The sequence below is a fragment of the Emericellopsis cladophorae genome (assembly GCF_022114955.1).
Source record: "Emericellopsis cladophorae strain MUM 19.33 chromosome Unknown NODE_36_length_232396_cov_119_016030, whole genome shotgun sequence".
In the NCBI taxonomy this organism is placed as follows: Eukaryota; Fungi; Ascomycota; class Sordariomycetes; order Hypocreales; family Bionectriaceae; genus Emericellopsis; species Emericellopsis cladophorae.
In genome coordinates, this window is record NW_026250961.1 from 22259 (window position 1) to 38038 (window position 15780).

Sequence of the window (15780 nt, forward strand, 5' to 3'; positions counted from 1 at the left end):
ATCTTTTGTCAGCGATCCATCATCCGACCGTTGATCCGTCATGCCTCTCGCGCGAAGGCAAACTACCTAGTCTTATTTGGTCCGGCGTAGTGATTTAGTCCTGGTAGTTCGGCAAGGGGAGGCCGTTCAACTGTCCACGGCAGCTCGGAAGGAAATAAGGGGCTTCTGCCACTGTATACAACCCATAGAGCAGTAGTTTGCCTTCGCGCGAGAGCCGTGGTTCTTAAACCGCTGAAGAGGAGTATCAAGGACGTTGGAGCATTCAATCTTGTTTATAACACTTTTCACGTTGATTGCTTGCACACGCAGAGAGCGGGCGCAAGGACGACATTGTTCATCGCAGAGTTGTAAGTTCAATAACCATCAATGGCGTAGACGCTGCTCAATTTGGGGCCTTATCAATGAGAAACTCTCGGTCTTTTCTTGGCAGTGGTACGAAGAGGGACAATGCCACCGGTAAGTACTCTGATCCGGTGATGGGATGGCTCCTCTTGATGCGCAGTCTACACTATCGAAGATGAATACCTGATTCCATTCTAAGAAAAGGAAAAAGACATCGAATGTATGAACCGAATCGCACGTATCACATTTTGCTCCCAAGATTGATATCCTAGCAAGATTGTCGATTAATGAATTGCACCTATGCGTTCCCTGAGTATCATGTCATTCGTCCGCCTCCATGCCTATGTGTCCGCTTCGTCGTTCTGATGTTGTCTACAGCCCCGATCAAACGTATTGCGACAGCCATCTGATAGCCTCGCCATATCCAGAGCGACAGACCACGGAGCACATGAAGACCTCCAAGGGCCTGATTCCCTCGAGAGGAACCTTGCCCTTGCCTGTTGTTTGATACAGCCCCAGCTCGTGCCTAAGGGTATCCTCGGATACTGCATCAGGGTGATCGATTTTATTGCCAAGAATGACAAAGGGAACATTGGATAGTTCCGAAATCGATAAGAGTGCATCGAGCTCTGCCTTTGCCTCCGCGAAGCGCTCGGTGTCCTTGGCATCGATCAAGAAGACGACACCGTTGACTTCGGGAAAGTAATCACGCCAGATGCGACGGGCTGTATTTGTTTAGTTGCGTTGCTTGACCGCTTTCTTTGTTGATCACGACATACCCTGCTGGTGACCTCCCAGGTCAAAGGTTGTGAAGCGGACATTGCCGATGGCGAGCTCCTCGGATGCTAAATGAAAGTCAGGATGATTATTCTCTATCGGTTCGACGACGGCTGGACTGACTCGGGTGGAGAGTGGGCTGGAGAATAGCGACGCGGTCGTTCTGGTAGTCCAAGGTCAGTACGCGAGTCTATCCCAACAACACCCCGACAGGGTTTCCCGGAAGCGCACCTTGAGCATGTGTAGGAGCGTCGTCTTGCCAGCGTTGTCGAGACCGAGGAAGAGGAGCTTAGCATGCTTGTTCAGCAAGCCAAGCGAGGAGAGAACATCGTAGACTATCAGATCCATGTCAGTCCGTCATCGTTTCCCGTAACGCAGCCCGTCGGCTCAAGATGGTGCCTACACCAGTTGACAATCCACATGATGGCGGCGTGCTCGTATAGAGTGTCGATTTGATGTGCTGCGTCACAATGGTTCGTTGTAAAGCGTTGTGGTGGTTCTTGTTGAATAGGCACGAGGTGGGATGCGGGAGGGTGACTTAGCGATCATCTCGAAAGCTGGCCCGACCTTCGGTGGGTGCCTTACAAATGGGGCATCAACAACTGACAACCTCAACCACCTCAGCACACTACATAGACAGCATGAACGCTGAGTTCACTATTTCCACACGATTGCATGTGAAGGCACTTTATTACGAGTCTATGCAAAAAAATACAAAAGAACAGATTGGTAGCTAACATGCATAACAGCACTTTCCTTTGCCTGACCCAAGGTTCACTTAATCACTGACACAAGTCAAGGTAGTACAGAGTCATCATCGGTCTATTTGGTATCCCTTAAATACTCTAGTGATCGATCGCAAAGTGAACGCCTGAAGGAATCCCACATTCCCGGGGTATCCAAGTGAATGCTGACTGGCACCTGACGGCCACCACTCCGGGTGGTCCGTGACATAATTCGATATGTAAAATGAACTGCCACCAGTATATACCATGATAAAAATGCAGCAGTCATCAAATTGTCCTGTGCGCCGATTCTTGCTGTGAATCTCGGTCCAACGCCGGAACCTTGCTGGACAAAGAAAATTAAATAGAAAGCACATAATTGCCTTGGTCTTTCTTGCCAGCCATGAGCAGACCAAGTTCTTTCATACGCTCCGCGCCGTGGCCTGGCTTCTGCGGTTTGCGCTCGGGGATTTGCCCCCGACGGGCTCGATTGCAATATTTCTGGTAAAACTTCTCCTTGCGGCGCTGACGCTTTCCCTCGAGGCCTTTGACAATGTCGAGTGCTCCTCGCACATGAATGTCATCGTCCTGTGCGAGTTTGGGGTGGTTGCGGAATTGCTTCACAAACCCAGCGCCAGGCCGAGGCAATGATTTGGTGGTCGTTAACCCGGGGCGCGCGGCAAGGTTGAACTTTACATGGTTACCTAGACGCGGGGATCCTTGAGGTGTGATCATCGCCTTAGGAGCAGGAGAGCGTATGCGCCGTGGCGAATGTACATCGAACAGAAGTTTGGGGGATCTGCCTCGGGCTCTGGGAGCCGGCGAGACGTGACGCTTAGGTGGAGGAGTATGGCATTTTCGGGGTGATGCAGCACCACTCTTGCGGGGGCGGCGGGAACGGTCTTGGTCGTGGTGCAGATCTTCCATCGCACCAGGAAGAAAGTCCTCATCATCGCTGTCGTGGTGCACAGGGTTGTACAAGTCCTCGTCCTCATCCTCAGGATCCGAGGCCGGGAAGCTGGGATCAATGTCCTGAGGAATGACGCGAAGCTTTTCGTTGCGACGCGCAGCCATGCAAGACAGATAAGCCTCCTCGAGGGGGCGATCTTCGTCGAGAGTACCACATACAAAGTCGGTGCTGTCGGGGAGGTCGACGGTGGGCTGCTGGGGCTTGATGCGCTGCCTCTTTGAACGACGGACGCGCGGGCTGCCGGTCGTAGTGGAAGAATCAGAAGGTTGATCCTGCAGTGAGGGACGTCTAGCGAGAGTAATGGGAGGTGTAGGCCGAATGGCCGGACTCTTGCTCAGCGTCCACATGACCATGTTCCCATCCTCCTCCACGTCAGAGTCGTCTGACGAGGCAAAGCCCGTCTCCTCATCAGTGTGATAGCCCTCAGACAGATCGAAATCATCTGCCTCCTCTGCGAGATCGTCCTCGTCAGATTCGGAGTCATTGTCAGAAGCGTCATCATCCTCATCGTCTTCATTCTCCTCGCCAGAGTCGTCTTCATCCTCGCCTTGGCTGCCAGAGGCGTCATCAGCGCTGCCAGCTTCCAGTTCGTCTTCTTCCTCAGCTTCCTTGGCGATACGGCGGATGCGGTTCTCCTTGGTCAAAGTGTCATTGATCGTGAGCTTGCACTTGGCACCAGAGGTATCATGTCGGATCCAATCGTCATCACGAGTCTTCTCAGAAGCAAATTCGTGGAAGTGCGAACCATCATCTGCCAATTCGACAGGCTTGGCATTGATAAACTTGGGACGTGACGTCTTGGTTCCGCTGGAAGACTTGCGATGGCTGCTGGACGGCCTGGGCGTGGCCATGCCGGTCGACGTGACAGAGGACTTGCGAGGAGTCGAAGGAGACCGGGATTTCCGGGCTTGCGGGGAGGAAGGGGGTGTTGCCTTGCGAGCCAGTGTAGTTTGCGAAGTAGGCTTCGCTTGGCATGCGAATTTAATGCAAGGTCGACGAGGGGCCTCTTGGCCTGATGGTGCCCTTGCCGGCGCGGGGCGCTCTGATATGGTTGGCCTTGCATTGCAAGCAAATTGAATAGACCGCTTTCGAGGTCCTTCATCATTTGAGCTGGTATTGGAAGGCAGGCCTGCTCCTTGTTTCGTCTGCGCCGTGTTGCCGTGGCCGACGAAAGAGATACGTTTCGTCGGGACAGGTCCTGTGCGCAATTGCGATACGACAGTGCTGGGTGGAGGTGGACTAGGCGTATTGGTGCGAGCTGGGCTGGTGAGGCCGGTGTCACTCGTTAAGTCTGCAGTTGAGGCAATGCTAACGTTGCTTGCCATAGAACGTCGACGATTGTAGTCGGGGATCGCGCGGTTTCCGTCGTGGACTTCGTGCTCCGGAGACCCCATGATCGCTTTCGTCAAAAGCGATGTTTTCTCGCTGGGTTGCTGCACAGGTGCTCTTCGAAATTGTTGGGGACTATTTCGCGAACATTCTGGTTCAGGAGGCTCGTCCACATCCTCGACCTCATCGGTACTAGACGTAGCCCATGAAGGCAGGCGCCACGATATCGAAGATAGGCCCACCATTTTGAGATGCCTGGACGGAATATATGGAAGTTGTGTAGAGGGATTCGCTTTTGGCCGGCGTATCCGTGTGTTCAGTTGATTTGAAAGAGGTGTTTGCCTACGAAGGCGTCGCGATTATGGTATCACAGCGTTGTCGTCCCGTGGGGACTCTTTGGCTATAACTCCAAGGCCAGCATCGTCGTGGCCTGAAATGGTTGTTCGAGAGGTGTTATTAGGTCAATAGGGGTGAGACAGGTGTCGGAGTAAGAGTGTGGACGCTGGTTGCCGTCGACAATGTTTGATGATGTGAACTTGAGTCGCAGAAGTGGCAGTGCTTTGAAAATAGGGTCTCAAATCCGGCGTTGAAAGCGGGCGCTGGCGCAGGTCCCAGTGTCCAAGGAAGGGCGATCTGCTGTGCCGCGGAATGCGTGGAGGTCGTGAGGCAGAGCGCTTGGCGTTGATGACGTGCAATGCGGTTCCGGAGTGACTGGATAGCCGACTGTAGTGGCGAAACCGAGTCACCAAGGCACGTCCCTGTTAAATGGCCTTGCTAATGGGTACCCTTTGTCTCGTTGGGACAATCACCTTAAATATCGATGTCAAAGGACTCGCAAGTTCGTAGAATTGCTCGGCCAAGAAGCAGAAGGCAGCACTGCGACCGACGACAAGGTGATGGAACGGACGGATAAAGTCAGTGGGTGCGATGACCCAGACGAGCAAAACTCGCCTTGCTTTGCAGCAACTGACCCGAGGATATAAAAAAACGTTGACAGAACAGTAATTAAGAATGAGTACGCAAAAGGGTGAGAAGAGGAGGAGATGAGGGCCGGTGGTTATACACGCCCAAAACTGGAGAGCCGAGCGGTCGCGAGTGCAAGTGAGACACAGACAGGGCAGGGCTGGGCGAAGGTAAGTGAGTGGATAATTCTGCAGGTCAAGGTGGTGCTTGGAGTTGGAGGGAGTACGTACATTCCGTTCTCACTGAACTTATCCACTTTAATACAGAAGAGAAAGAAAAAAAGCTTCAACTGGCCCAAGATGCCTGGCTCGAGTTCATGAGCAACGCCAACAACCACAAAAGGCGCATTGTGGAGGCCGCTGGCGGCTGGCCTGTGGCCGTTGGGGCAATGAATAGGCTGGTCTAGGCTTGGCACCGCGTTGCCTCATCTGAAGGCTTCGCCGTCAGTTTCGTTGTCACCAAGGCGGATGGGGCGTTTCTTTGCATTCAGGCCGCCTTCATTGGTCAGACCACTTCTTGATGATTTTTCTCGCGCTTCCGAGACTCGCGAAACAGATTCGGGAAACGTGCATGCCGCTAATAATACTGGAGGCCACAGTGCTGTGTACAGTAAGAAAATATTCAAATCACACTGTGCGTCTCTCCCGTCAGCAGACCCTTCTTGGCCGGAATGTCATACGAAGCACCAAAAACGCCTAGCTGTCTCCGCAAATTAGCGGCCGATGCGGCCCTGCACTGTGCACCGACGACTCGCGTTCTCCCTGAGTCCTTGGCGTCTCCTGCAGGAAACAACGTCGAAATTGACAGTCAAATGAAGACAGTCATCTTTAATTAGCCCACCCGCGTCGATCCTCGCGACTCATGGACAATGGATCATCAAAAAGTAGGCAGGTGCATTGCTTTTGAACAAACGCGTCTGTCGAGTTGCGCCTGATGCTACATTCTGGCCTTGCTCAGCAGAAGTTGAAGAGAATCTTGTCTGACAATGAAAAGGTACCCCCACATGCTGGCTTGCTGCAGCCTGCAAGCGCCTCCCAATGACCATTTTTGGCAGACAAACCCCTCATATCTAAGGTAAGGTAAGTAAGGGAGTACGTTGTATAACTATCACATGGCACAAACGTCTCTGTACGTAGACACAGAGACAGACACAAATGAAGCGGAATTGTGGTCTTGCACAGATGTTGCAGAATGACATTGCAACAACAAAGCGACATCGCGCCAGTGTCCGCATAACTCTAGTCGTTATCAATTTGGTCGGCCGGAACATTTTCAAATACAGGCCAGCAACAGAACACTTCCATCTTTCAGCAGGCGTTTTGTTGTCGCAAGCTAAAATCATCACAGGGAAGTACTAACTAAGCAAGTCAAACTTGACTCCTCAATAGTAATACCCTCTGGCGTGAAGGTCCGCGTCGACACCAGCTCGTTGGTTTAAACAAAGGCCCTTGGAACCAAGGTGCCATTGATGCAGCGACTCTGAATGGTTCGCCAAACCGACGAATTCTCCGCCTTGGCAATGCTGTGCACCTGATGATACTCATGCATGTAGCTCGTTTGCGGCTACCATTGCGTCCACCAAATGCCCGCCCAAGGAGCGCTGCTTTACATAGAAGTTATCATTGGCAATCCCATGACGGGTACCCGTACACGTTGATTATCGAAGGGTCCTGTCACTTTCTCGGATCCAGCTACATCGGGTCTACCACATAGAAGAGTAATCTCTTTGGCATCTGTGCCTACGGAGCGACAGGCGTAATCTGGAACTTGAATGTCTTTGGTCGGCGATGCTTCAATCAAATACCGGGCGCAGCCACGAGATACGGTACAGCGTGTTATGAGCCCCATTGATGGCACTTTGTCTCAGATCATGCGTCGCCAAGGCAGCTTGACGTCGCCCACGACAGTTCTGCAGGTCGACACGTACTCGTCCTTGTAGTAGACCCTTGACGATACAATGCCGACCCCCAATGTTGACAATCGCATACTCCGTAGACCCCGCATTGTTTCAATCGACCATGCTGTACGATGAGGTAAAATGGATTCGGGGTGTGCTAGCACGGCAAACACGGCGGCGCGAGGCATACTATGTTGTTCGTGGAGATGAACAGTTCTGTTCACGCAAGAAGCAAGTATGAGCACATCGTACATGTGATACTTATCAGAACGTTGAAGCTTTGTCGACAAGATGACATCCAGAATCCATCAAGAGTTGAGGAAGATGAAGGCTGCCCGCGCCGAGGAGAATTGAGCGCATGTAGTCTCATCAATCACACCAAAGCTTCAGCGTGATGGTTGCGGTGTCCAGTCGTTGGACCACACACGATGGCCATGAGCAGAAGAACAGCAATGCGCAAGTGCTCACAAACGCTACTATAGTCGACACCATTCAGGCGTCTCGTATCCGTACTGTATCCACGGCGCAGTCTATTATATGCGGGCTGGTTCAGGCTTCTTGTACATGCCATTTCATCTCGCGCCTGGCACTGAAAGCTTCATCTCAAAGCATGCTTCCATTTTCTTTTTAGAGTTATCGTGATTACTTGCTTTTGCGTCTTGGTATGCAGCGGTTTGATATACCTAGGCATGCATTTCGCAAGGGCAAAGGGCGGAGCAGAGCCCCCGGACAAGTCGAGCGCTTTACTCAACTCCCAGTCATACACAGTTGACTCTCACCGCTCTTCAGTGTGATTCAGTATTCATGCAAAACGACAGAGGTTGGACCAAGCAGGAATTCCACCTTGTGCATTCTCATATACCCTCATCAGAGCCGGGTCGCACCTTGTATCAGATCTCATGACCAGGGCCTAGGAGTGGCACTGCTAATTACTATCACTGGTTGACATTTCCATGCCTTTGATGTTGATCCCTTCACCTCGCCGCCTCACAGTGTACGTCACGAAGATCTGTGAGCTGATTCTTGCTGCGCGACTTGGCGGGCTATCAGTTAGCGCCGTACTAACTACTCAGAGATGGTCCAAAGACGATGCGCTGGTGAGTGGGGATTTGCTGACATTCTGCCAGCGCCATCAGATGATGTAGGCGATCACTTTCTCTTGACAAATGATGATCAACCTCAAGATTTGGCAAGTCCAAAAGGTGGACACCGAGGCCTGCGGTATCCTCAAGATAGTGCTAGGCGCTGCGATGTTATCGCGGGTGGCCCATCCTTACTCGGCCTCTCGATAGGTGGGCACAAGTCTTCCGCATTGTAGGAAAGAAGTGGCGAGGAAATACACGCAAACGCAAGCGTCAGGCAGTATGTATGCCCATTCGTGTTGTAACCGGTGTTCGGCATGGTCCAGGCAGACTGAACGTTCATCAGCCACTGTCGCGGGCGTATTGTTGTATGCACAGATACATCCCCGACTCCCGACCGCGTAGGGTTGGGCGCGAGGAAGACGGTCTACGACAATCAACCCCGACAACTTCGAAGCGGGCCAAAAGTATGTGCGTCGAACCCAGTGTGTGGCGCGTTCGAAGGTTACTGTAGAGTCACTGAAAATTTGCGATTTTGATTGAGCTTCTGAGCTTCTGGTTGCTGCTGTTGATGTTGTTGGCGCTCCGACATGGTCCAGCGCAAGCGATGCACGTGATATCCACGTGACCCAGCGGATTTTCCCGCTAGCCGCATGGCCGTTCGCTGGTCGGCAAAGATCGTGCCAGACGACTTCAATTCGAGCTTCATCGTCACGACCATCCACCACCCTTCGCCCATCCACCATGAACGCCTCCTTCCGCTTTGCCCGCGCGGCTCTCCGTGCCCGTGCCCCTGCCATGCGCATGCCCGCCCAGCGAAGGACCTACGCTGAGGCTGTTCCCGAGCACGTAAGCTTCCACAAGAACTGGCCGCGACAGGAGAATCGCAGCTAATCAATTGATAGATCAAGCTCAGCCTGTCCCTCCCCCACCAGGTATGCGACTGATCCCGATACGGCGCGAAGCGAAGACGAGTCCTGCGCGACCCCATCAAAGCGACACCCAACAACCGAACCAACTGAGCTAATTGCCGCACACAGTCCATCTACAAGTCCAAGAACGTCGTCCAGGTCAACATCCCTGCCGAGTCCGGCGAGATGGGTGTCCTTGCCAACCACGTCCCCTCCATTGAGCAGCTCAAGCCCGGTCTGGTCGAGGTTGTCGAGGAGAGCGGAGGCGCCAAGCAGTTCTTCCGTATGTCAACGTCAGTATGGTTGCAATGATCAGTTCTAACCGGTACCAGTGTCTGGTGGATTCGCGACTGTCCAGCCCAACTCGACTATGAGCATCAACGCACCCGAGGGCTACGCTATCGAGGATTTCAGCGCCGATGCCATCAGGAACCAGATTGCTGAGGCTCAGAAGGTGGCCAATGGCAGCGGAAGCGAGCAGGACATTGCTGAGGCGAAGATTGAGTTGGAGGTGCGTATTATGGTTGGGCTTCCGGAGCAGATGACTAACGTGCCCAGGTTCTCGAGACTCTTGCTGCTCACGTGAAATAAGCGTGGTGATTGAAGCGATGCGCTCCTTTGTACATCAACTTTCCTATCTATCTTTTTAACATCCTCTCGTCAGGACAAATGATAGATGTCTACGACATTGTACACTTGTGGAAGATTCGTTTTGCGTGAGATTTGCGCCCGTTGTCCCAAGACCCTTGTTGCACTGGCTCCAGCTGCTGGCCACACAAGCGTCCAGCTATGTTATACTGACCATGAGCTGCGCTTTGCGCTTACTTCACGAACGCGTTATCTACTCAGTTAAGACTCCGACGCTCTCCACACGGCGGGATATCTTCTTGCCCCTATCGACACTTGTCATCCTCGGGCCTAAACAATCCTGCCTGGTAGCCTCAAATCGATAATATTCTACAGTACTTTCTTTCGTTAAATGTCGCACAATAGCTCCCTCATTGTCTACGGTCCCCAGCCCCACAGCATCACTTCGGGGTCATGATACCTCTCTGGATGATCGCATCTGTGCAGACGATAAGGATTCCTGCAATCATCGACCATACGGTACGTGCAGCGCTAAGGCAAGGTGTCCGCTGGTATTGCTCATCGCCGGCAAGAGGGGTTGATATTCTAAAGCCTTCAGTTCGGGTTGACATGAGGTAGGTGTTTTGCCGAGCCTGGCTCTCAAACAATCATCCCGGGCAAGGACACGAAGTCTCGAGCCAGCATTGTATATCGCAAGATTCGCAACAAAGCCACGGGGGAATGGTTTCTAGGAATTATGACACCAGGCCTACGAGTATATACAGCGAGATTTTACACAAGCCTAGTCCGTCATCATTGTGACGGTGAAGGATCTTTTGTGTAGCAGATGCTGGTTCATCAACACCACGAAGATACCTCACATCCCCTAAACGGAGGGTCGAGGGCAGTCCTTTCGCCATGCCATGACGACGGATAAACGCCATTATCCCATTGACACCCAGCCACCTCTGTTATCACCGGGTATGTGGCCATTTGTCAAGTCAGCGTCTCGTCTGGTTCGGTCCCAGAAACCGCGTGCGTAAGGTCACTAGTCGTTGCTCGCCCGTGTCTAAGGTCGATGATGTGGCAGAGAATGACGGGCTGACGTTAAATCGCAGTTTGGAATGCTCGAATTGGTTGAGCGCACTGGGACAGCTGTCATCCAGAACCGGTCGGCGAGTGGCTTTCTCCGGCCAACATCGCGAAAATTCGACCGTCCTGGGCTTTGGGCATCCTTTCGATAGAGGATGTTGATGTTTTATATCACTTTGACGAGACTGTTCGCCCGTTGCGATGTGTGTTGGAGCACTTGGCTGCTCTCCGTATGAGTCCCAGTCACCCCAAAAGATGGGAGCAGTCTACATTGCAGGCACGCAAACAGACGCCCCGAAATTCGAGCGACCTGAAACCTAGACCAAACTGAAGCCATGACGAAATTTCAAAATCGCTTTGGCGATGTCTTCGACGAAACAATAAAGCTCATGCCCCTTCTCTTGTATGCCAGAGTTGATATGTCACAAGCTGCTGTGGTTGCTGCTGAAGGCAATATCATCAATAAGCTGGGTTCCAACTTCCCGTCCCTGTTACGACCTCAGCTGAAAGATCTAATTACAATTAGGGTACCCAGGTGCCCAATGGCCGACCCAGGCTAGTATGAAGGGCACGCCGACCCCGGAACTTGAAGTGCTTGGTTCCCGTTAGCTTACCTTGTTGGCTACAACAGTGCCACTTGGGTCTGAATCCTGAACTTGTTTCATTTGAGCCTGATCTTAGCGCCGACGATGCGTTTAGGCAGCAGAACGAAAGTGAGGAATTGTCCTGTTGACCAGGCGCCCTGTGTGACCAGAGACAACGACCCGATGAGCCCTGTGTGAAATTGGACGTGACAATCTCGATGTCAAGGGGCCGACGACATCGCTACCTTTAGGGAGCAAGAATGGTCAGTGAGGTAAGATGAAGGATGCTTCCTGTGGCATGATTGATGTGACACTTCCTTCGCAAACCTATTGCAGAGGGTCACAGTTGGTCTGTTGGTAGGACAATGGTCTGGAGCGGCTGTACATGACATGGAGCTGACGTGTCTTGGTCTGCTTCGTTTCGAAAGACCCCTTATGTTGAACTAGGACCACGGTGACACACACAGGATTCACACAATAGTTTGCTCGACCTGTTCACGTTTGGTTCCGTGGGCGAGAATGAGGCTACGCCCCATGAAAAGGGGCCAACAAGTCTGTATTAGACTACCCTACACCATCTTGATATACTCATATTGTTGATAATGGCACAATCAAAACTCACTACTTCTTGGACTATTAAAGTCATAGAGGTTTTTGCAGTTTTAACAGTCACATGGATATATTGCGGAGAGAAGGTGGCGAGGTTGGATCGGCTCAACAATTCCGTCACTACCATGTGTCCTCCCGAGACGGCAGACAACCTCGATGTTAGGAGTCACAAAATGAACTGTGTTGTGCCAGAACATATAGGAATCCAACATCACCCATTCTCAGAGTAGGATGCCCTCCCGATACAGTCGCACTAGAGGCGAAAACTCAAGTTACTCAACGACCACTCGAGGACGATCAGTGACGGACACTACAGCTCACGGGGCATCACCTAGATGTACAAACCTGTCACATCATAGTTACATCCCCATGAGCCATCAGCGGCGCTCACACCGTGCTCATCAACAGGCGGTCTGCCACCATCAGACCGCTCGGAGAGCGCAAAGTCGCATCCTCTGCCAGCTTTTGGTTCGAGTACCCGCGGATGCGGTCGAGGGACCAGAATTGGCCGGACGATTGGGAACTCAGGATTCAGGAATGACAAGTCGACAACTCTGGATTTATGACGATGCGGTGAAAGACAGAGAGAGGCCCAATTTGATCTGGACAAGAACTCGCCGCTTGCTTGACAGGCAGTTGTGGGGCCGCCTAGACTAGGATCCCGGTCTTTGCGCTCGATCGTGACTCGCGAAGGTGCCTGCATCCAGATGATCCAGTCGTTGTCAAAGATGACTTGCCAGGTCACTGATCGTGGCAGCCAAGGTTTTCTCATCTCCCACGTCAGGTAGCCATCCACGTCAGTATTTGACATCCCTGTGAACATGAATGGTGTGTGTGCTCACTAACATTACCGTACTTGTACTCCATGTCCCGTGGCAGCACTGCTCTATTGCTGTAATTTTCCTGGTTTGGAGTGTTTGTCCGACAGCGGGTGACCTCAGCTATCTCCGCGCCATGGGCCATCGCCATGGCTCCCTTACGTTCTCAGCCTTATTCAGTCAGCTTTATGTTGGATCCACACATTGCTGGCTCTCACGGCTTGCGCTGGAAACGTGACTAGAAAAGGAAGTGCTAGACGATGCGTCTGGCGGTGAGAGCTGCATCTGTCCGGTTCGCAGGCGGCAGACCGCCTCAATCCTGGCCCGGCGCATGTGGCCTGGCTGCCGGCTGATGTGACTTGGGGTTCGCTCTCTCCAGTGCGCGGGCCCCGGGAACACATAGAGCTCTGCTTGCAGCGAGAGTAACACGATGAACCAAAAGTTGTCCGCGGCAGACGGAGCGGTACGTAGTCCGCTACTAGACTGTAGACTAGTCTAGTATACCGAGCTGCAGTGGCTGTGAGTGGGTGCTGCTGTATCATAGTCGCGCGTGCGCATCGCATATGCGGCGCGTGCAGCAGTGCATGTACGTGCATGTATACGTGCATCCATTCACGACCATGCCATGCCATGCATGGTCGGCTTTTGGTCATGGCTCATGTACGTCGTGCGTTCATCGGAATTCCACCCATGCCTGCGGTGCACGGTGCAGTTGTTCACCGACTAAATTGAACCTTTGCGTGATGTGGATATGAAGGAATGTCCAAAACTGGCAGAGCGGTGAGTGAGCGGTGAGGAACCGGAGCTTCTCTGGGCGGGAGCGGAGTCCAACACGCGACAGCTGATCATTGTCGCGTAGACATTATTGAAACGCGATCACTTGTCAGGCATTCGATGCGTGTGGCGCCCATGAGTAGGTGCCCGTCGGCCGAAGCAACTCGCGATCAGCAAGCGTTCGGAGCTCGGGCCATTTGCCTAGAGCCTAGCGCACACTTTATGCTGGGGCTCAATTAATAGGTAGATTCCAACTTCCAAGGGCAAAATTCAAATGCTGACTGAGTGCACGGTAGGGGTGGTGTCACTTTGTGAACAGGGCGTGCAATATTGTTGGGCTCCCCAGTTCACAGTTGCAACGATGCAGATTGTCGTGCGATTGACAGCGATTGACAGTGCATATCTGACAAGAGCCCATGGCTGAACCGATCTTGCTGAATGCAGTCGGGCCTGCGCGCCACTTTAATACGCCCTCTTGAAAGTGCTCGCAAGGGTACAAAGACTTGCGCCCTCATCATTGCACGAGTGCGGTTCCGGACACCGACCCATACCCATTTACCGACAAGAGAGCAGTATACTCGCGAGGGATAATTACTCTGTTCCTCCAAGGAATGCCGGCTAGAGCTTGAAATCAAAGAGGTCCAAGCCTTCCACGTTGACATCAACCTTGAAAACAGCGCCACCGTACGTCTTGCTCTTCTGGTCATCTCCTGAGTCGTCCGAGGCCGTAGTGATGACGAGCTCGGTTCCTGCGAATTGAACACATGTAATGTTGCGCGTGGGGAGGATAACCTGGCCCACAAGCTTCCCCTGAGGGCTGATCTTCAGGACACGCCCTTCACCATACACAGCATGCCAGATGTTGCCTTGGGCGTCGACTCTGAAGCCATCGGGATCAGCAGAACCGAGGTGATCATACAGGATACGCTTGTTCGATACGTCTCCGGTTTCCAGGTCGTAGTCGAAAGCGTACACCTTGCCCTCTGACGAATGCGTAAAGTACATGGTCTTCTTATCAGGCGACCAACCAACGCCATTTGGGATGGTCAAGCCCGTCAGAAACACTTCTGGACTCTTCTTCTCATCAAAGCGGTACAAGGAACCTGGTATTCTCGGTGAGCCACACGAACACCATGGCGGTGGGGGGGTTAATAAATGAAAGGCACGTGCCACACACCTTCAGGCTGGCAATCACCACTCGGAAAGTCTGTCATATTGCCAAACCAGAAACGTCCATGGGGATCTGCGCCTCCGTCATTGCCTCGGAGGCGGTCATTCGGAGGCTCACTGAAGCTGCTGATCATCTCATACGATTCGGTCTCTAGATCCAGTATGGCGATGCCCGTCTTCACACCAATAAGGATGCGCTGGCGTGGATCAACTCCAGCGATATTGCACGTAACGCCTACGGGTACATCCAGCTGAATTGTCCTTAGAGACGGTGGCCCCTCTGCGAGCGAGACGAGGTGTACCCGCTTCTGCTTGATGTCGACAAACCTCACTATGCCCGAAGCCTTGTCGTAGAATGGGCCCTCGCCAAGGGCGCAGTGGAGGTCTAGCCAAGTCTCTGTCACGTTCCACTCCTGGAGCTCAGCCATGTTGCGATGTTGACCTGTGGCTCGTCGATTGAGAGTTGAGCGTCGTCGAATTGTGTGTGTTGTGATGAGGGGTAATTGGCGCGGGGTAACGATAGAACGGACGAGCTCTGTGATACAGAACAGCGAGATGAATGAAGTCAGAGGCAATTCGAATAGGCGACGAGACGTTGGGGGCAAGTACGTATTATCTACTGCTTTCCCACGATATTAGTTTGATCTCGTGGCCCCTCTCTGACGGAACGTTGGGCGAAGCTCGATGGAGACGCGGCCCTCCGCGCCGTAGCCATTATCCGGAGTGCTGTATGCGCACGCATTCACTGTGTACGGACAAGTCCGCTGAGGGCGATCCCGCCAATAACTACTGGACTAGATCTCGTGATGCCTCGTCAGAAATGGATTGACATATGTTTTCATCGTGAGGGAATTGAGGGATCGCTGGTCGTTTTGATGGTGCGCGCGGGTACACTAATGATTGAGGCGTGAGCTCTGTCGCAACGAGAGGGTTCGGAGCATGCATCATTTTGCCTGTTATGGGCGTCCTCCAATCCCTGCTGCAGAGGTCCCGTCCTAAAGCAGAAACCGGTGAGCTAGGGTGTTCGGATGCAAGTGTTGAACGATGGAGACTGGGGGATCTGTTGGGCCGCAGCTTGGGCCGCAGAATCTAAGCCCGGTCTCGACTAATAATCATTCGGGATAATGCATTCCGACGTGTAGTAATCATACATGTATGGTGTCGGGCTGT

The 15780-nt window shown here is 52.7% G+C and overlaps 3 protein-coding genes across 3 annotated transcripts; 1 reads left to right on the plus strand and 2 right to left on the minus strand.

Annotated features, from left to right (window-relative positions):
* Nucleotides 1–726: 726 nt before the first annotated feature.
* Nucleotides 727–3665, minus strand: J7T54_000036 (GTP-binding protein SAR1; the record flags this gene model as incomplete). The annotated part of the gene is made up of 7 exons (XM_051507779.1): nucleotides 727–1067; nucleotides 1122–1187; nucleotides 1243–1282; nucleotides 1351–1454; nucleotides 1523–1579; nucleotides 2273–2548; nucleotides 2777–3665. 7 exons carry the CDS (start codon nucleotides 3663–3665, stop codon nucleotides 727–729), a joined length of 1773 nt encoding a protein of 590 aa, XP_051360986.1.
* A 5164-nt stretch (nucleotides 3666–8829) lies between these two features.
* Nucleotides 8830–9587, plus strand: J7T54_000037 (putative F1F0 ATP synthase delta chain mitochondrial; the record flags this gene model as incomplete). Its single annotated transcript, XM_051507780.1, has 5 exons — nucleotides 8830–8934; nucleotides 8991–9020; nucleotides 9126–9279; nucleotides 9329–9507; nucleotides 9555–9587. The coding sequence occupies 5 exons, from the start codon at nucleotides 8830–8832 to the stop codon at nucleotides 9585–9587; spliced, it is 501 nt and encodes a 166-aa protein (XP_051360987.1).
* Nucleotides 9588–14058: 4471 nt separating this feature from the next.
* On the minus strand, nucleotides 14059–15038 carry J7T54_000038 (putative sugar lactone lactonase-like protein; the record flags this gene model as incomplete). The annotated part of the gene is made up of 2 exons (XM_051507782.1): nucleotides 14059–14543; nucleotides 14618–15038. The coding sequence occupies 2 exons, from the start codon at nucleotides 15036–15038 to the stop codon at nucleotides 14059–14061; spliced, it is 906 nt and encodes a 301-aa protein (XP_051360988.1).
* Nucleotides 15039–15780: the final 742 nt, after the last annotated feature.